The 20532-nt window shown below is 36.7% G+C and overlaps 1 protein-coding gene across 3 annotated transcripts; it reads left to right on the forward strand.

The window, feature by feature from the left end:
- The first annotated feature begins 444 nt into the window (after nt 1–444).
- On the forward strand, nt 445–19172 carry zgc:123010 (uncharacterized protein LOC641500 homolog). Of its 3 annotated transcripts, none has more exons than XM_059565838.1 (16): nt 445–710; nt 3714–3829; nt 4969–5049; nt 5239–5295; nt 10354–10545; nt 10657–10782; nt 11953–12001; nt 14248–14338; nt 14426–14567; nt 14676–14780; nt 15295–15373; nt 16261–16294; nt 16419–16493; nt 16574–16676; nt 16755–16890; nt 16964–17102. In XM_059565838.1, the coding sequence occupies exons 1-15, from the start codon at nt 656–658 to the stop codon at nt 16860–16862; spliced, it is 1413 nt and encodes a 470-aa protein (XP_059421821.1). In that variant the 5' UTR covers nt 445–655; the 3' UTR covers nt 16863–16890; nt 16964–17102. The 3 variants fall into 3 exon arrangements, with proteins under 3 accessions (XP_059421821.1, XP_059421819.1, XP_059421820.1); XM_059565836.1 differs by having other exon boundaries at nt 455–710; nt 16755–16858; nt 16964–19172; XM_059565837.1 differs by having other exon boundaries at nt 461–710; nt 3714–3787; nt 16755–16858; nt 16964–19172.
- The last annotated feature ends 1360 nt before the right edge of the window (nt 19173–20532 follow it).

Below are 20532 nucleotides of genomic sequence, written 5' to 3' on the forward strand. Positions count from 1 at the left end.
TTTTAACTTTAAACTGTTGCTTCCGGCCAAAATACGAGTCCAAAAACCAATAATAATGCCTCCAGTGTGCATGATCTAGAATGGTTTTGTACTGTTTTCTGTTTTCAGTTCAATTGTGCTTGATCTGCATATTTCTTTCCTGAGTCAGACTAGATGACTTTTTCAATGGAGTAAGAAATATAAATAAAATGGAATTAAAACTTATTAATGGATTTGATTATTACAAGCTCCCAGGATTTTGCTTCACAACATCTATTGATGGACTGGAGTCTTGTGGATTACCCATTCACTGCATTGGTGATCAAGAGATGTAATGCCATATTTTTCCAAATCTCTTCAGATGAACAAACTCGTCTACATCTCAGATGGCCTGAGGTTGTCATAAAATGTGTTTTGGCATAGTAGAAAAAAAAATTGTGGAATAGCGTTTTTCCACAGTGAACAAGTGTGGCTCCAGAACACTATGGCCCTGCGGCCCTTTAAGACGCTGGTTCTGGGAGGCGCTTGAGTTCAGTTCAACACACCCGCCTGGCGCTTCGCTCGACGCCCAGGAAGAGAAACACCACAAGTTTAAATATGACGATTCATTTGTCGAATTGACGTGTATTCTGCTGTTTTTACGTTCCTGCAGCGGTATTGAGGGTAATAATGCTGAATGGTCGGACTAATGAAGTTCAGTTTGGATTTCTGCCGGTTACTGGGGCTTAGCGGTGAGTTCCTCTGCATGGAAACTTTGTATCTGTCTGTCCGAGTTATAAAGTTAGTTTTCCATGAATCGGAACCGTAAAACACGACATGAAACAATCCACTTGTATCGCCTTAAAGCCCGTTAGTGACAGTCATATAAAGTTGTATTACACCAGTCAGTTTATATCAAATAAATAATGTGATATAAATCAATTTACGCAAAAGTCATTTATGAAAAAAATTACTACACGTAACTGCGGTTTTCACCCATGTAGTTTTTATTTGTAGATTGTAATAGTCTCCAAATCTTTTTTCTGTCAAATCCACATTTAATGTTAAATATAAAAATATTACGAAGAATGAACTCAAGTTGTTTGGTAAAGTCTCCTAGATTCTAAATGAATTTAATTACGTTTTACAAAGAAAGGTAGGCCTAATGTACACTAATTACAGGCTTTTTGTTTAAACCGTTTTAGTTTATTATTGAAAACTAATTCAAATACTTAAGAAATCACACGCAACAGGCCTGTAAATCACATAGACGCTAAATCTGATTTAAACACATCTTTTCCTCTATGATCGTGGTTTTATAAACATTTTTAGACAAACCAATTCAGACGCATTTCTGTAGGATTGTAAATTTAAAGCACAGTTTAGGGGTTAAAGGTTGACTCGCGTCTAAAGGCAAACACGACTTTTTACAATTAAAAACAAAGTGTTTTCAGTGTTTCTTAACAATTTTAAGCAACAAATCTTCTTATTAAAAAAGGTTATTTGAAAAGCTTTTAATCTTGAAAATACAAGCTTGAAGTTTTTTTTTTTAAACATGTTGGTTGTTGCTATTTAAATAGTATAAGCTGGTAAACCATCTTGCCTAAATTGGGCAAGATGGTTTATGATACACATAGCTAGCTGACCAGCCAGTAGTCATACAGAAACCTCTTTATGTTCCAAAACACAGCTACCAGTTTAAACTGGATTCTTCAGACTAGGGTTTTGTTGTCTTGTCTCTTTAAAGCACCATTGCATTAATGGTTTTCTAAAGAGCTATGGAATGAAAATTCTTTGAGGAACTTTGACTTCGAGGAACTTGTTTTATTTCATTTTTTTTGTATTTGTTGCAGTCTTCATTACATAAAGTAATGCTAATTTGCGTTGTCTAATATTGAGCTCTACTCAAAGCACATTTGCATGGGCTTTCTAAAGAGTTAGAAAATGAAAATTCTTTGAGGAACTTGAAAAGGTTCTCCTATGACACCAGGCTGTAAAACCCCTTTAGCTATATTTTTAATTGTGTGTTTGAGTGTATTGTTACTGTATTTGTTGAAATGTTGCAGTCTATTTGAAGTACTGTCTAATATTGGGCTGTACTTAAAGTTGTTAGAAGTGTGAATATGCATAAGAACAAGAGCCATCACCATAAAATGCTAAAGTGTACATAGTTTTCTTTCTTTTCTTTTTCTTTTTTTACTTTTCACGGTTGTTGCTGTACACTGCGATTTGCCTGTCTGTTTCATTCATAGTAAAATGTTCAGAGGTGTTTTGTCACGTAATCCATATAGCTTTCGGCATCATTCCTGGTTCACATTTTGAAATTAACATCTTTGTTTTACATTGTAACACCTTTTTAAAATCCTCACTTGTCTTTTCTGCTGTTGCATGCATTTAATTTTTTGTTGTGTGAATCATGATTCTGAGCTGCTGTTTTTGTCAAATGGATTCCGCATACTGACTCACAACAGTGAAAACAGTATAAGTCGGGATCATTTGCATGGAACAGTTTGCATAATCCAAGGAAGACGTGACTAGCTGAGGGCCAAGTGGTTTGTGTCATACCAAGGTAAATCAGTTTTGAGATGAGAAGTGTGGGATGAGTCACTTTAAGGGAAGTGTGTTAGCCAATGCATAACTGCCTGCTTTTTGTTTGAGATTTTTGGAGTTAGTTTGGCAGTGATTTGTGACCAAAGGCAAGCTGTGTGTGTCTCTTTTCTATATGCAGGATATTAAGACTGTTGTGGCTAATGGGAGTGATTGAGGATAGGGAGTGTCTAATGTGTCTTTGCTTCTCTGTAACAAAGAATCAGTTAACAAACTTATAAAGTCTCGAAGCCACATCCCTTTCTGAAACAGGAATGCTAGTGTTTGGTTAACAAATGCAAAAAAATGTGGGACTTGGTCATTCTGTGCTATTTATGTGATACGAAAATTTCAATTTTGGAGATTTTGCAGATGCTTGCTTATTGTAATGTAACAAAGCCCTGGGCTGAATCAGGAATAAAACTTGAATTCTCAGGAATCCCAAAAAAGAAATCCATCTGCTTACATTATTTGATGGCAAAATCCAAAACACAGCCTTTGGATGATCTTCAGAGAATATATTGCTTTACTAGGCCAGTGTAAATGGCTTTCTTGCAGAATGTTTAGAGCTGTGTATTTTATGTGTTACTTGAAGAAATGATCGCAAAGTCTAAGTTTACCAATGCAAGGAAACTTTAGGCTAGCTGACAGTTGTATTGAAACATTTCCCATTTCCCGTGTTTGTTTACTAATGTGTGAGTGTGTTTTTGCCCTGGATTTGGTTGGTTTTTCTGTAGCAAAGATGATGTGAAATTATAATCTTTGCACAGCTGGACCATACAAATGTTAAAAAGCCAAAAGATCAGCGGTCAAGCTTACAATTGTTATAGAAAGTTATAGAAGTAAAACCAGTGCTTGATTTTGAGGTTTTCTTGGGTTTCTAGCACTTTGATTTAAAATAATGGTCTGGCAATTTTGAAGTGAATGAGAAGTGTTCACAAATGTATGGATTTTTTATTTTTTTTATATCTTTTTTTGTTTGTTTCATATGAACTATAGGAAATGGTAAATGTGGTTGGGATTTGACTATGTGATCTAGTGTTAAGTTTCATTTCTGCATTATTGAATGTTTCGCCTCTCAGAAAATATGATGTTGGCTAATGCTTGACTGATTCTGTTGGCTTGAACTGGACTTTATCCATTGTTTTCTCTATTGCATCTTTCTACAGGCTCCAGTGATGAGAGGCCAGAGGAGATGGACACAGGTGCCCTCCCCGAGCAGAATGACCACACACTCTCACAGGTACAAGAACAGTGGGCTCTTTTTCCTGAATTAGCCCAAGATGTAAGTTAAATCAGTAATAAGAGGTCAAAAGACCTGCATGTTTCCATGCTGTTTTTGAACAAACTGTTTGCAGACGTTTTGACTTATAGTTTAATCTGAAATTAAATCTGAAAATGAAATCTGAAATGTAATTAAATTTGAAGAATTATGGCAACGATTTCAGCACAATAACCTTGTATTGAGTGTGTATAGTGTAAAGTTTATTTATACACTTTTAAGGCTACTATAGATACGTTTAATACTAAAATCTTTGATTAGTGTAAACGTTTTAAACGTTTAGGGTCAGTATGATGTTTATATTTTTTACTTTTTTATTTTTTTTTTTACTTTTATTTGACAAGCAAATTAAACTGATCAAAAGCCACAGTTAAACAGTATCTGTATGTAATGCAAAGGCACTGATACGTTTAAGTATGGCTTTAGGTGTCCAACCATTTTTGGGCCATTGTAGGTATCTTGGCTGAACCTCGGGACCTTGATGTTTTTGTTAGTGCATGAACTTTATCTTTTAGTCAGGCCTCAACATATCAGTTGGTTTAAGGTCAGGTCAATGTGCTCCAAGCAGAGATACTCCCAGCATAAACTGTGCAGCTGCTCTGAGGCTTTTTTGTTCCAAGGAACTCTGTATTTTTTTGGTGAATGTTTCTGATTCATGCTGGAACTTTCAAATTGTGTCTTATCGGTCCATGGTAGTGTGCATTCTTAACTGACTGTAACATTACAGAGTTTAAGAGTTGTCTTCTGGCCCATAGCTTTTCCCCTGCGGTCCTCTTGAATTTAAGTTTTGATTAGCATTTTAGTTGGTTAACCACTCATAGATTGAGCAACACTGCTTTCATTCACTTTCATTCATTTGTACATTATCAATCTGCATATGGATTTATGGTGGCCAAAGTCCTCCAAAGTGGTTTTGTAACCATTTCAACCTTGTTGTAGGCAGCACATGTAACTAAAATCAATCTTAAATAAGGTTTGATTACCTTCTTAAACATCTTAATGAAGGACATAGGCCTAATCTAAAAAAAGACTGCTGTTGATATATTGCACAATTTTTCACTTCTGAAACAAAGTATTTAAATGTATGTATATGTGTGTGTGTTCCTGATACACTAATACATTTGTATTTGTGTGATTTACAGGATGTCTTAAATGGTGAGGAAGGTCTTAGTGAGGAGGAGAAGGCCAGACGGAAAGCAGAGAGACGCAAAGCCAAAAGGAAGGTGAGAGGAAATTAACTTTAACACAATAAGTAAAAGAATGAGTCCACTTTAACCTAGAGTTGACTGTCAGGACAGATCTATTGAGCATTGTTTTTTCCTTATTGTTAACAGAGGCCTAAATAAGCTTCATTATGTGCATTGTGTTGCTGCCAAAAAAATTTTAATATCCTATTTATTTATTTTTTTTAGCGCCAACGTCAGCGGAAGAAACTAGAGCGGGGTAAAAAGGATGAAAGTACTGAACAGGTAAAATAAAACTAGAAGGCTGAGGATGCTGTACGAGGTCTAAGATGCAGGATGTTTCTTCTTTTTATAAACGTTCTGGCAGATCAGTGTATCATGTTTAGCCCTTGTGTGCTCCCGATCCCAATGAAAATAGTAAAAAAAAAATAGAAAAATTAAAATGGAGGATAGGTCTTTAAAATCCGATTTTTGAAGGCAGAATAGCACCTCCTGGTGAGAGCAAAAAAAGAAAAAACTGTAATTTCATGGTGTAACCCCTAGATTCCTGTATTATAGGACTCTATAGAGAGGCTTTTGAATTCCCTAGATGTTTTTATTCATAATTGTTTACTTTTATTAGGTTGTGGATTTAAATGTATATTAAGGCATTCTCAAAGACTACTTTTTGTCAAGGTTTATATTTTTTGTTGTTTTAAATGTTGATTTGAATTGTAGGTTTTTGCATTATTATTGCTACATTCAAACCTGAATGCAGAAAGCATTTTGTTACACAAAACATAAAAATTCTATAAAAATCTAACACAAATGAAAACAAATGATTTATCAAAGATCAAAACATCTTTCCAGGTCTGATCTGATTTTAACCTCTTATTTCAGTCTTCTGACTCATTTTGGCTATATGGTTATAGCCATACCAATTGATTTGAGTATGTATAATTCTGCATGTGTGTGTGTAAGTAAGTGTGTGTGAGTGAGTGGATGTATCCGGTTTGGTGTTTTAGAGTTTCACCCCTTCATTGCTGTGTAAAAATATGGATTAATGAAGCAGAGAAGGATTTACAAGCCTACTTGGAATGCACTGGTTGGAGTGTTTTTAAAACTGCTGCCAGAGGTCACAGAATCCGTAACATCCTATATCAGTTTCTGTGAATGCATGTGCATTCCTACCAGGAATCTACCATCTAACATGCAACAATGACAAACCATGGTTCACTGCAAAACTCTGCAAGCTCTGTCAGGCCAAAGAAGATGCTTACAGTAATGGGGACAGATAAACCGGTCAAATACACACTGGAAAAAGAGATGAGAGTGGCAAAGAAGAATTATTCTGGAAAGCTAAGGAACCAGGTCTCTTCTAGTGACCCTACGTCAGTGTGAAAAGGTTTGAAAAACATCACCAACTACAAGACAACATCCCCCAGCACTGTGGAGAATCGACAACTGGCAAATGATCTGAATGAGTTTTATTGCAGGTTTGAAAAAAAAACACCTGTTAACACCTCCAGCAAACCCCCTCTCCCCCACTCCTGCACTTCAGATCAGGTAAGATGATATGTGTCAGGTAGGGCCGTGAATCTTTGGGTAGGCTTCGATTCGATTCACGATTCATAGGTTTTCGATTCAAGAATGATTTTTGCAAATTTAGAACGATTAAATTCGATTCGATTCACAATTAGATTCAATTCTATTCGATTATAACGATTAGATTTTGCATTCTTTAAGTGCATTCACAGGATTATTTAAAAGTTTCCCCTAAATTCTTTAAATGCTTGGTCAGGGGGCAAATTACAGCAGCCTTTATGGTTAGAGAACCATAGGTTAGAAAAGAAAAAATCCTTTTGTCCATTGTTGGATGCTAGTTTAATGATGCTATGGCATAACATGGCATCCGTAAAAATGTAAGCCAAGAGAAAAAAAAAGAAGCTTTAAGAGTATTATGTATAGGCTAACATTTTATGTATGTAGCCTATATATTATCATAATTATTAGATTTTTTTTTTTTAACAAGGAATTCTCTTCTTTTTTATAACTTGTATTTAGCTGTAAGAGATCAAATAGGCTACACTGCTGGACAATAATCAATCATTTGTAATCGATAATTTTTTATGATTGTTTTATATACTAGGCTACATTTAATTAGCAATTATTTCAGTTTTCTGCACAGAATAAGATAGAAAATATACTTTATAGTTTTTGTACTGTAATAAATTATGTCAATTAGCACTGCAACATTCAAAAATGTTATTTACTTGTTTTTTTATGTTTCATCAGTTCATTCTGCTTTTATTCAGTTTAGCTGCAGATAAAGCCTGGCACATCTATGAGAGCAAGATCACATCTCTTTCAGTGTGAAAACTTCTTTATCTCATTTTCACAAAATAAAATGCTAGTAGCTATTTTACTCTTCGCCTCCATCAGCGAATGGTGATTTTGAGAGAAAACGCGCCCGATGTCTGTTTGCTAAAGCAACGAACGCAACTATCATGCATCTAATTCTCAGATAAACCTTGTGCTCTGATTTCTAAGTTGTTGTTAATGCTGTGGTTATTTAAACAGTTCCCTTCATACATTCAGTTCTTTAGCATTGTTAAAACACATTTATCATTCAATGAAACTGCATATGATTTAGACACTTACATTTCTCCTCCGTCCATGCAATAAATACGCAGCTTTCGACTGCATTGGTAATGACGTCGGTAAGATCCAGAGAGCCACTGACAGACTACAGAAAAATAAAGCTAGCCTACTTCTCTTTAATATTACTGGCCTAGAGTCCTAAGGAGAGGTCACACATCAGCTGTGTCAGAGACGAATGTAGCGCGAGCACAATCCTGTGACTGTCTCGGGCGGCGGGCGTACACGGTGCGATTTTTGCTGTCGTACGAGTTCGCATGCGATTTTTTTTTCAATCGTGTGGAAATCGCGTATGCTCGTATGGTCGCGGCTCGTATCATTTGCGATGAATTACGAGCCGAGCAGAGTGGCTTACGAGCACTTCCCGACCTCCCGATCATTTTTAAACATGTCTAAAAAGTTTGTGAGCTATCGGTTTGAATTCGTGACGTGTGCAGTTGAACGAGCCGATTTGTTGATTTATCTGAAGTTGACCAATCACGAACTAGGAAAACCACAGAAGAAGAAACACGAACAGGGCAGCGCCATGGCGAATTTGGACTATTGACCAGGAGGAAAAACTCGCTGAAGTCTGACAGGAACAGCGAGTGCTGTATGATGTTTCTAGCAACGTGTACCATGCTTTTTAGTTCTCTCTCTCTCTCTCGTGCGCTCTCTCTCACACACGCATTATGTAGTTTACAGGGACTCTCCATAGACGTAACGGTATTCTATACTGTATATCCCCATACACTACCTCTATCCATTACGGAAAATGCATGTTTAAAATTTCTATTAAACACCGTATAGTATTTTTTTAAAGCCATTTGGTTTACGAGGGCACAGGAATTGTCCTCACAAATCATGTTTACATTGTAATACCTATTTCAGATATTTATAAACCTACAAGAACACACACACACAGGGTGACCAAACGTCCCGGTTTCCTATTGCTGAAAAATAACATGTACGTGTAGGAAACAGTCACGGCTTGTATCAATATTGTATATGCAGTTATGGGAGAGGGAGAGCAGTTATATTAGGCGCGTTCGACTTGAAGCAGCGCTGCACATAATGACATCACCTGTATGGCATCAAAGTAGCCTACCGCGAGAGCGATTCGAATGCATTGGATATGTGTGCTCTCTTAGCGCTCTCGCGGTACTTTAATGTCATACCTTCTGTGCGTGCAGCGGTGCTTCAGGTCGAACGCGTCTATCAACTTCGTGCGATTGCTTCTGGAATTCGCAGGTTGTAAAATCATGTCGTATATCATCTCGTCCGTACGATTTTCAGATAAACTCACTCCTGCCGTTTGCGTGGACATATGATCTTCCGACCATCCGAATTCGCACCGTGTACGCCCGCCTTAATAGTGGAGCTTGTGAAGGAGAAAAGCGAGGCACGAACATTCGATTCTTTAGCGTTTTAAATCGATTACTGGCCGATATCGGCGATTCACAATTCAAAAGTCATTCAAGATCGATGGATATGAATCGTCAGGGTTTGTAATCGATGCATCAAATCTCATTCTCATCCAGCACCCGTACAATCAGCGCTGGAGCTCCTCAGGGTTGTATCGTCTCCCCACTGCTCTTCTCCCTGAAGACCAATGACTGCGCATCTAAAGACCCCTCTGTCAAGCTCCTAATGTTTGCAGACACTTATCAGCCTCATTCAGGACAGTGACGAGTCTACTTACAGTCAGGAGGTGAAAGAGCTGGCTGTTTGGCGCAGTCTTAACAACCTGGAGCTCAATACGCTCAAAACAGTGGAGATGATTGTGGACTTCAGGAGAAACCCCCCTTCCCCCCCCCCCCCCCCCCCACTCACCATCATGGACAGCACTGTAACAACAGTGGAGTCATTCAGATTCCAGTGCAACATCCTCTCTCAGGACCTGAAGTGTGACTTTCACATTGAGTCCATTTTTAAAAAGACCAAATAGACGTTGTACTTCCTTCGCCAACTGAGGAAGTTCAACTTGCCACAGGAGCTGCTGAAATGGTTCTACTCTGCCATCATTGAATTCTTCCTCTGCACTTCAGTAACTGTCTGGTTCAGCTCTGCTACCAAACCTGATCTCAGAAGACTACAGAGGGTAGTCCGGACTGCTGAGCTAATCACTGTTACAACCCTCCCCTCTCTCCAAGAACTGTACTTATCCAGAGTGAGCAAAAGGGCTGGCAAAATCACTCTGGTCCCCTCACATCCAGCACACTCACTCTTTGAACTGTTGCCATCTGGTCGACGCTACAGAGCACTGAGCACCAGAACGACCAGACACAGGAACAGTTTCTTCTTTCAGGCAATCCATCTCATGAACACTTGACAGTAAACTATCACACACTATCACACATTTTTTTTTATTTAACACACAGACTTATTTATATTTCAAATGTGCACATAAAATACCTGTACATACAAAATTGTCTTTTGTATATTGTTTTTGCTATTTTGTACATTGTCTATTTAGTATATTATTATATTATTCTTTTTGTCTTGTCTTGTCACTGTCATTCTGTTGCAATGTGGAGCTTGTCAAGCTAAAACAAACTCCTAGTATGCGTAAACATACCTGCCAATAAATCTCATTCTGATTCTGGTTCAGTACTATTTTTTTCAAAATACATTGATCTTTCCATTAAAAAAAAAGCCATTAATGCCGGTATTGCAATAAAAACAAACAAACCATTATTATTCAAATGTGATTTTTTTTTTTTTCAGGGGGAGGAGAATGCTGGAGCCGATTCTGAACTTGACGAGTCTGAGGAGTCTGAGTCAGAGGAGGTGGAATGTATCGGCCTTTCAAAAGTGGAAGAGAAGCCAGTTGCTCCTCAAAGTAAAAGTCCTTTTGGACCTCCACTGGCGTCAGGGAACAAAAGCAACCAACAGCCGGCGGCTCGTGCTAGTGAGGAGGTATGAAAACTGAGCCAACCATACTGTTCCCACTGATGGACATCCAGAGTTTGCTATTTGAATGTTAAATTGTTTCAGTTGCTTACTTCGACACTGTTTCTCAATTTTCAGGACCCAGGCTGGGATGTGAACAGTGCTTTTGTTGCGAATGCTGTCAGTCACATTCGACCTAAAGCTAAAAGTAAAGGAGCACACAAGTCGAAAGAGAACAAGGAAAATGAGAGCAGGACAGGAGAAGTGAGTTTTTGTAATTCTGTATTTAGTGTCATGTTTTGTTGCCATCTGTGGGCTGCCCGTACTCTTGTGTTGCAAAGGTGGAGCCTGTAAATGTGGAACCTGGGCGTTGGGAATCTTGGGTATTAACATGGTTCATAAATCTATAGGTGCTGTCACTCTGAACTTATACTGTATGACAGGATTTAATGTTTAATTTTTTTTTTTTTAAAGCTGGCAGTACTTCCACTGTCATGACAGATTGGCTGGTACTCTAGATTTAGTTTTTACCTAGCAAGCCCAAGTTTGTTGTGCTTTTATGACATGTTAAGCTTAAAATAGTATAAAAAAATGTGTAGTGATACCAAAACTCCTAGATAGCCGCTGTATTTTTTTTTGTGAGAAATATTGCTTTAATTACTGCTTCTTAATCTCTCTCTTTTTTTTTTGAACACTACCATTCCAAAATGTATTTTTTATTAATATCATCATGGATGCATTATACTGATGCATCAAAACTGACAGTAAAGACATTTATAATCTAAAATTACAAAATATTTCTATTTCCTAAAAATATTAAGCAGCACAATTGTTTTAACATTAAGTATACTAAATGTTTCTTGAGCAGCAAATCATCATATTAGAATGATTTCTGAAGGCTCATGTGACACTATGGCTAGCTTTGCATCACATTAATAAATTCAGTTTTAAAATAGATTATAATAGAAAGCAATTGTTTTAACCTGGAATAATGTTTAACAATATTAATATTTTCACAGTATCTTTGATCAAATAAATTCAGCCTTGGTGAACTTATCTATAAAACCAGTGTACTATGGTAGTGTACTGATCTGGGATGTGCTAATTTATAATGCTGCATACAGTGAATAGATTAAAGAAATTAAAAATAGTAGGCACTTTCCAGCTTTAAAAATATTTATTTAGAAGAAAAAGTAATGTATTTCAATGAAAAGTATACACACAATTATAATTTGAGATGAATAGTAATAGAACTGAGATGCAGACAGTACTTTCGGAGAATTATATCACATCCTTCCTGAACTATTCAATCATCATTGAGTAGTAGTTACATATTTTGAATGTTGTTTTTCATGCAGCTTTAAATGTGTTTTGCATTTGACTGTTGAAAATAATGGTATCGCTGTAATATAATTTTTTTTTTTTTTTAAACAGGTCATAGGTTTACCAGATGCTAAAACTAAGAGAAGTGCCTTACTAGTAGGTGTGTAATAATCTATTTCCTTCTGACAAAAATCTGGTTCTGGGTTTTTTTTTTTTGTAGTTTAACCTTAAAATGGTCATTATACTGTTATATTGTTCCAACCTTCTATTTCTATCTTCAATGGAGCATAAAAGGTAAAGCTGGAGGGGAAAAAAAAATCTGAATGCTTTTTGGAAAACAAATTAAATCTCAATACTTCAGAAGACTAATTAATAACTTTTATGATGATGATTTTTTTTTTTTGTCACTTTGGAACTTGACAGTAGAGCTGAAACAACGAATCGATTTAATCGATTAAAATCGATTATTAAAATAGTTGTCAGCTAATTTAGTCATCGATTCGTTGCTAATATTAATCGTTGCATATTTCAAATCTGCGGTGACCAAAGTGTGCCGGAATGAGCCACCGGAGGTTTTACTCAGCCAGTACAACAGGAGAAGTAGCGAATAGCCAATAGCTGGCCTCGTTTTATGTCACGTGCTTCCCGAAACAGCGTCTCTGCAGCATTCAGTGGGATGTGGGAGTACTTTACTTTGAGCCTTCAAAAAATAAGATTAACCTGTAAACGCTGCACTACTGAACTGTTTAAGGGGCCGTTCACATATCGCGTCTTTTGCGCGCTCATGTTCGTTATTTTCCAATGTAGGAAACATTCTCATAATGGAAGCAGCGCGGTTGCGACGCGCCCGTTTTTCCAGGCACATCCGCACAGCATCGAGTTAAAAACATTTCAACTTTTCAGAATGCGGCAAGCGCACCGCGGGTCATGTGACAAGAACTAAATAATCAGCTTCATCCTTTCCCGTAACAACGTTTAAAGCTCAGCCAAGATGAAGGAACAGCTGATCATAGCTGTATATGGATTTCCATTTTGAAATAAATTTAGTAGCAGAGCTACTGCAAGCGATTTTTAGAGCTGCAAATCCATTTATCCTTTGCTGAAATTTCCGCGTCTTCAAGGAGAGAGCACGTCATGGTTGCTTAGCAAAGGCAGACGCCTCAGGGGCGCTTCTGCCCAAGCGCTTTGGAAAGGAGGAGAAAGCGGTGCGCCTAGCGTTTTCCACGCGTTTTTAGGCGCGATATGTGAACGGCCCTTAAGACTTTTATATGTGCAGATTCTCCAGTACAATGTTATTTGCAAATGTTTAGTCGTAAATGCTGATAACATTGCTTTTTAACAGTTAACATTTAAAGCTTTACAAACATGTTCTGTGATCAGTTTGTCGTTTACCAGTTCATAATTCAGTCGTGCAGCCTAATTATGACTGAATGAGAGAGGTAAATGTTTAAAAATATTTGAAATGCACTTTTTTTTTCCTAAGTATTCACTGCTCTTTTTCACACAGCAGGTTTTTTGTGTGTGTCCGATTTTTTTTTTCTGGACAACATTCTGATGGATTTTACTTTAAATTGTGAGTTCCATTCAGGTTTCATGCCATTGGCACTTTATTCGAAGGATTGTTTACAATTTCACAGCATAAGCTATAAAGCTGTTTCCCAGTAAATAATAAAATACAACGCACTGCAATCTTATTCTGTTTTATCCTTATTCTTCGTGAAAATATGTTCTGAAAGATTCCTTAATAAGCTTTGTTCGGGATGTTAAACTACTTTAGGAGCTCTAAGGACTGCCATGGTGAAAACATTATTTGAAATCTCCTTGTGAAATTTGAGTATGGGTCAGTGTTTTGATTGCAGAAGAGTTCAACAAAAGGATTACTAACACATAATAAAACAACTCCAGGTATATTTTTGATGAGGATATGACAATGCAAATTGGTTAAAATCTCTTAAAAATCTATGCTGAATGATAAAGACCCTTTATTAATAATTTACTTGGGGGGGGGGGGGGAATGGAAAAAACTAAAATATAAGTACATAAATCGATTAATCGTAAAAATAATCGACAGATTAATCGATTATCAAAATAATCGTTAGTTGCAGCCCTACTTGACAGCCCTGGTACACATTCACTTTCATTTATTTAAAAAAAATATTCCAGAATGTTCTTCAGAAAGAAATAGGTTTGGAAAGACATGAAGCTTAATCAGTTACATAATTTTTATTTTTAGGTGAACTGTTCATTCACAATTTTTCAAATGCTTCACAGTAGATCACATGCTTAAGTTTTTACACAGTTACTAAGCAAGAGTATCACTGTCAAACATTTTTGCTGTTGTTCTTTACTCATACATTCCTCCAAATCCATCTCTTCCATATGAGTCTTTCTTTCTCTTCACTCCAGAAAAGGGGATTCGATTTGTTCAGGAGGGTCAGTACACACAAGCTGTTAGTCTGTTTACAGAGGCCATCAAATGTGATCCGAAAGACTACAGGTGATGCATTAAATCATATCTAGATATACTGTGTTTGTTTTGCTGTTGTTGTTTTTTTTTTAACTAGCTTTGATTGTTGGTTAACAGGTTTTTTGGAAATCGCTCGTACTGCTACTGTTGTCTGGAGCAATATCCTCTGGCCCTTGCAGATGCTGAGAAGTCCATCCAAATGGCTCCTGATTGGCCCAAAGGCTATTACCGCAGAGGAAGTGCACTTATGGGGCTTAAGGTATGACCTGTTGGCGTATTATTATTATTTTTTTTTCTTCCTGTATATGGAGGGAATCTCTATTTAGCTGTGTATCAATGAATTTGTATGCCGGTTTGTTTGTAATAGAGTTACAGCGAAGCTGAGAAAGCTATGGAACAGGTGCTAAAACTGGACCAAGATTGCGAAGAAGCGGTCAATGACCTCTTGTACTGTAAAGTGCAACAAATTTTGGTAAGGACAGAACTTCTCATTGTAGTTCAATAAGTAGAGCATAAAGAACAAAGGCTGTGGGTTCTAGTACCAGAGAACAAAGAACATACTCATAAAATTTGTACGTTCACATTTCCAAAGTTTCTTTGTACAAAGCCTCTATATAGCAAAAACCCAAAATAACTATTCCTAAATCATTTACTTTTTTGTTCTGAATCTGTGTTGTTTTTCTTCTCAGTGAAAGAACAATGGAAAAAATGACATTTCAACAACTGAGTCCATATGACTCACCCATATTTTTGGAGCTACATAACTTTGGTTGTAATAAAAGCAGCTCAGACATGCTAAGCATCTCCTTTTTTGTTCCACAGAAGAAAGTCAAACAAGTTTTGAATAACAATAGGATGAAGTTTGAGTGAAGTGTTTCAGTTTAGAACGGGGTCAGCTTTAAAAAAATACTTCTTTGGAAGCAAATGTATTGTAGTCCATTGAAAAGTATACACAGAAATATAAATAAAGGTGTTCTCTTTGTTAGGATCTTGGCTATGATGAGGAACAGAGTATTCAATTGCTGGAAAAATACAACACGGTGCAGGCTGTTGTTGCAGCCAAAGGTAAGAGCTCTTTCATTTTGCCAACTTTTTTTATTGAACCACACGATGGTGCTATTGCTACACTGATTTTGACCAGAATCAGTACTGAAGTTATTTTGTAACACACAAAACAGTAAACAGAAATATTATTTTGAAGAACTGTTTTCTGTTTTAACATACACTCACTGGCCACTTTATTAGGTACAATAAAGTACCTTGCTAGTACATTTCTAACCAGTCTGCCCATTCTCCTCTGACCTCTGACATCAACAAGGCATTTTCGTCTACACAACTGCCCTTCACTGGATATTTTCTCTTTTTCGGACTGTTCTCTGTAAACCCTAGAGATGGTTGTGCGTGAAAATCCCAGTAGATCAGCAGTTTTTGAAATACTCAGACCAAGTCCGTCTGGCACCAACAACCATTCCACGTTCAAAGTCACTTAAATCCTCTTTCTTCCCCGTTCTGATGCTCGGTTGCAATTGAACAGGTGTACCTAATAAAGTGGCCGGTGAGTGAATATTTTAAAATGTAACTGATTCCTGTGATGCAAAGGTGAATTTTCAGCATCATTACTCAGTTTTCAGTGTCACGTGATCTTTCAAAAATGTTTCTAATATGCTGATTTGGTGTTCAAGAAACATTCAGTATTATTATCTTGATTATATGTCATAATATATGAGTGTACTTTATCTAATAAATTTTCTCCTTTTCTTTTAAACCCGTTGAATATAACAAATGAATACGCCTGACATTAGTGCAAAATAAGTTTCATTTTGTGCATCCTGAGAACAACTAAAATTGTAAAAACAACTTTCGGCATTTTACATAGACACCCTATTGATAATTCGCCACACTCAATTAATTTCTCATGGCTAATTTGTCTAATAAAAATATTTGTTTTACAGCTTCAAATCAGGACTGTGCTCTCCTCCAACCAGGGTAAGCCATCATATAACGGATTTCAGTCTAAATCTGTGCATTAGTTTATTTTTGAAATGTTCTCTCCCTTTAATTCTGTATCTATATTTCCCTTTTCTGTCATTTTCACGCTCTCCTTTACAAGTCCTTGCAATTCCCTGTGGGTGGGCAACGTGACCACAGAACTGACAGAGAAACATTTGTGGGACCTGTTCAAAATGTGAGATCTCATGCCACATTGGCTTTTTACAATAATTGAATCATTTTCTAAAAGTTTCCATTTTTGATGATGCTTACCAGTTATGGAGAAATTGAAAGCATTCGGGTTCTGCATGAACGCTTCTGTGCGTTTGTTAACTTTAAGAATGCCAACATGGCCTCCCGTGCGATGGAGAAACTCAATGTGAGTGAAACCCTGATGATCTTCCAATATGCATGTTTTTATATTCATACGTAAAACCCTTTTAAATGCTCTTCTCAGGGACATTTTATTGAGAATACCCGACTAGTGGTTCGATATCCAGATCGACGGATTCAGAGAGTCTTGCCGACACCTGCTATTCAACAACCTCCAGGGACATCTGGGTAATTCAGACTCCGTGGTGTTAATAAGAAAAGTAATGGTGCTTACTTTTTATGTTTTTAACAGCAATTACTGCAAATGTCATAACTAATTCATCATTCTTCTAGGCCAAGACGCAGAGGTCCTGTCAACGGAGATGAGTGTTACTTCTGGAGGACCACCGGATGTCATTTTGGAGATCGATGTCGCTATAAGCACATTCCCGATCATCGAGGCAAAGACTGGCAACCTTGAGTCGACTCTTGCCTCTCTTTTCCTCTCCCCTAAGAACTCTGGGAGATGAATGCATGACTTTAGGGACTGTAATCTTCACTTTGATTATCTGTAGGTCAGGACCAGTATTGTGGATCAGAGTCTTATGATGGCTCTCTCGAGTGCTTCACTGTCAGACTCCGAACCTCACAGGGTTTCAAAGCAGACGGGACTCTGGGAAAAGTGTCTCTTTTGAGGTGAGGTTTGGGTGGTGCACCATATCGCCGTCTGCTGAGGTTTACACTGCCTCTCATATTGTGTGCTCTCTTCTCTCTTCCCGTGCCAGCTCCACCAACCCAAAGAAGAGCAGTAGATCTGGGCTGACATTTGAGTTCATTCCAAGAGAATGATTTTGATTCTGTATTTGAGGATGGGAGAATCGTACCAAAGAATAATACTATGCCATATGTGGATTTTGCGTGGAGAGAGAAAAAGGCTTTCAGGGAAAATTAGCTTATTAGTTTTACTTGTGTTTTGATTCGTTTCCACCACCTCAAACACACTCCAGCTCTTCATTCATCCATATTCCTAAGTGGACTTTTCCCGCTAATTCTCTCAAAAGGCCCCGAATTGAAGAGATTTGAGGGCATGTCAGTATTGCAAAGGGTTAGAGCAATTATTTGAATCTTGAAGAAATTACGTCTCTTGATTAGGGGTGCACGATAAATATCGGCCAATAATTAATGCGCATCTCGTCAGTAAAGCCAGTTCTCTAATCAGCGGTAAATTCCATCAGGTGCGTGATTTCACATAGAGCAGCTTTAACTACACGGATCCCTTGTTAACTGACAAGCTGCGCAAAAACTACTGATGAGATGCGCATTAATTATCGGCCGATATTTATTGTGCACCCCTACTTTTGATAAATTATTTTCAATTCTGCCTTTTTCTTGCAGTCTTGCACTTTACCATATCAGATGATCTATGGGTTGTTCCTCAAGCGAAAAACATGGTCTTCTTCCCTCAAGACGACTAGATATTTGGTCAGAATTGTGTTTCTAAAAGGTTTCGATGATCTGTGGTCATTGGTGGTATTTTTTTCATGGTATTTTCCAATTGGCATGTCATTGCCATTTAGATATTATTTACATTTATCTATAAATAAGAACATGGAATAATGATTTCACGTTATGCGATCGCAAACGCAAGTTTTGGTTATAGATCATGTAATGCTGCTCCATAAAATGCAGAAGATTTTGTGGTTTTCTTATGCAAGAGTTCTGAGATACAGGAAACTCTTGCTTTGGCACTTTTCATACCATCAGCGCAAAGTTGATCAGGTGGTTTTCATCATTTCCTCTTTTTTTTTTTTAAACCTTCTTTCTGTGCGTTTAGTGGATGAGAAGGAAGTTGGCTATTTGAGATCAAATGTCTTCCACCAACTTGTAAAACATCATGCACATTTCTGAAGTTATTATTAGTATGATAATTTCATTGAGCAATATTCTTGTTTCAATGCATTTGAAAACCCTCATAACCTCGTACTTTTCTGACACACTTAACCAAAGAAACACTAATGTTTACCTAGTTTACCACAGACCAACACATTGCTATTTTTGTATGATACACTATTTACGACGCAAGTTAAATACTTTTCCTCAGTTTTTAGATATGAGTGCATGGGTTTTTATGCAGGCTGTAGTCACACTAGTGCTCTTAGTTCAGTTGTGCTTCTTTTGACTCTGTGACAGTCCAGAGTGCCTTTAAAATTTTGCTTTCATATCAGATGAGTTATTTTAGCATTCATGTTTAAGCTGAGGTCCCCTGTGAACACCGGGGAAGTGACTTTTACATTTGCGAATGAAATAATACCGAAAATTAATGTGTGTTCAGAGAAATCAGTTTTGTCGGTTTGGGACTGAGGCATACACCTGTGGTTCTCATAATTTTAATTTAATTTTATTTTTTTGGCAATAAATTATTTTGAAGACTTTTGAAGTATTTTTTTTTGTTTGTTTTTTGGAGAAGTATGAAAATGGCAATAATTTCTCACTGTTGTGCTGCTTAAAGAGCCCTTAATAGAGTTCAGTCATGCATTAAAGGATATTTATCACTCAAATTTAAGATTTTGTCTCTTTTTTTTTTTTTTTTTTGCTTATTTTTTCTCCTCTCTCTGTATGCGTTTTATTTTTCTTTTGTGGCCTTTCCCGCTTTTGTCACTTTTCCTTTTTTTTTTTTTTGCTAATCAGTGTAAGGCATAGTTTATAGTGGAATACTAGCTTACTGTCTAGCTGTCTAAACAATGCAGTTATTTAGCATTGGACTTTTGACATTCTGATGCCAAAATAAATGCCTTAAAATAATACACTACCATTCAAAACTGTCCGTAAGAATTTTATTTATTTTTAAATTAAGACTTTTATTTAGCAAGTTTGCTTTAAGTTGATCCAAAGTGACAGTAAAGACATTTATAAAGTAACAAAGATTTCTATTTAAATGCTGTTTTTAATTTAATAGTAGAATCCTGTATCATGGTTTCCCAAACAATATTAAGCATCACAAATGTTTTCAACATTAATGATAATAAATTTCTTGCGCAACAAATCAGCATGTAAAAATAATAACCGAAGATTCATGCGACACTGAAGACTGTAGTAATGATGTTGAAAATTCAGCTTTACCATTACAGGAATAAATTACTTTTTAAAATATATTCAAATAGAAAACGATTATTTTAAATGGTACAAATGTTTCACACTATTAGTAGAAGTATTTTATTTATTTATTTATTTTCTGTATTTTTGTTCAAATAAATGCAGCCTTGATGAGTACTTCTTACAAAAACATAATAAAAATCTTACTGACCCAGAAATGTTGAATGGTAGTATATGTTATTAATTATTAGTTTGTGTTGGCTGATGCATTAGGTGATTTTAATGAGTGAGACTTTTTTGCAAAATATTACTGATATTCTTGATACCATTTTTACATTATGTATGCCATAATATATATGCAGGTAGATTCTGTTTCCATTTTCCTATAATTCAAGTGTATATACCAACTGACACTAGAGGGAGGTCTTACACAGTAAAGTGTAAGTATACTATAAATAAACTTGTTAACAGCATAAAACAGATTTAATATAATATTACTGAATATTGCCGTTTCTATAATTCATACAGATATCTAGTATGTCTTGAGAGCATCAGTCTATAGACATCCAAAATAATCCTCCTCTTTCATCAGCAGCACTTGAAAGTGACCTGTGGTTAGTGCAATCACAGGCGTCCCATATGAAGAGCACATGGCACAAAGAGTATGAAAGTCTGCTGTATTTAAAAGCATGCCTCCGCTATATCAGGGAAAAATGACTTCTGCGACCTACAGCACATTTGACCACCAGCCTGCTATTGTGGCCTCAGTGGTTTGTGGCCTGTATGTATTGTTTAGGAAAAGTCTATTGATAACACAGCTGTTGGGAAGA

The sequence above is a fragment of the Carassius carassius genome, chromosome 14 (genome assembly GCF_963082965.1).
Source record: "Carassius carassius chromosome 14, fCarCar2.1, whole genome shotgun sequence".
Taxonomy (NCBI): Eukaryota; Metazoa; Chordata; class Actinopteri; order Cypriniformes; family Cyprinidae; genus Carassius; species Carassius carassius.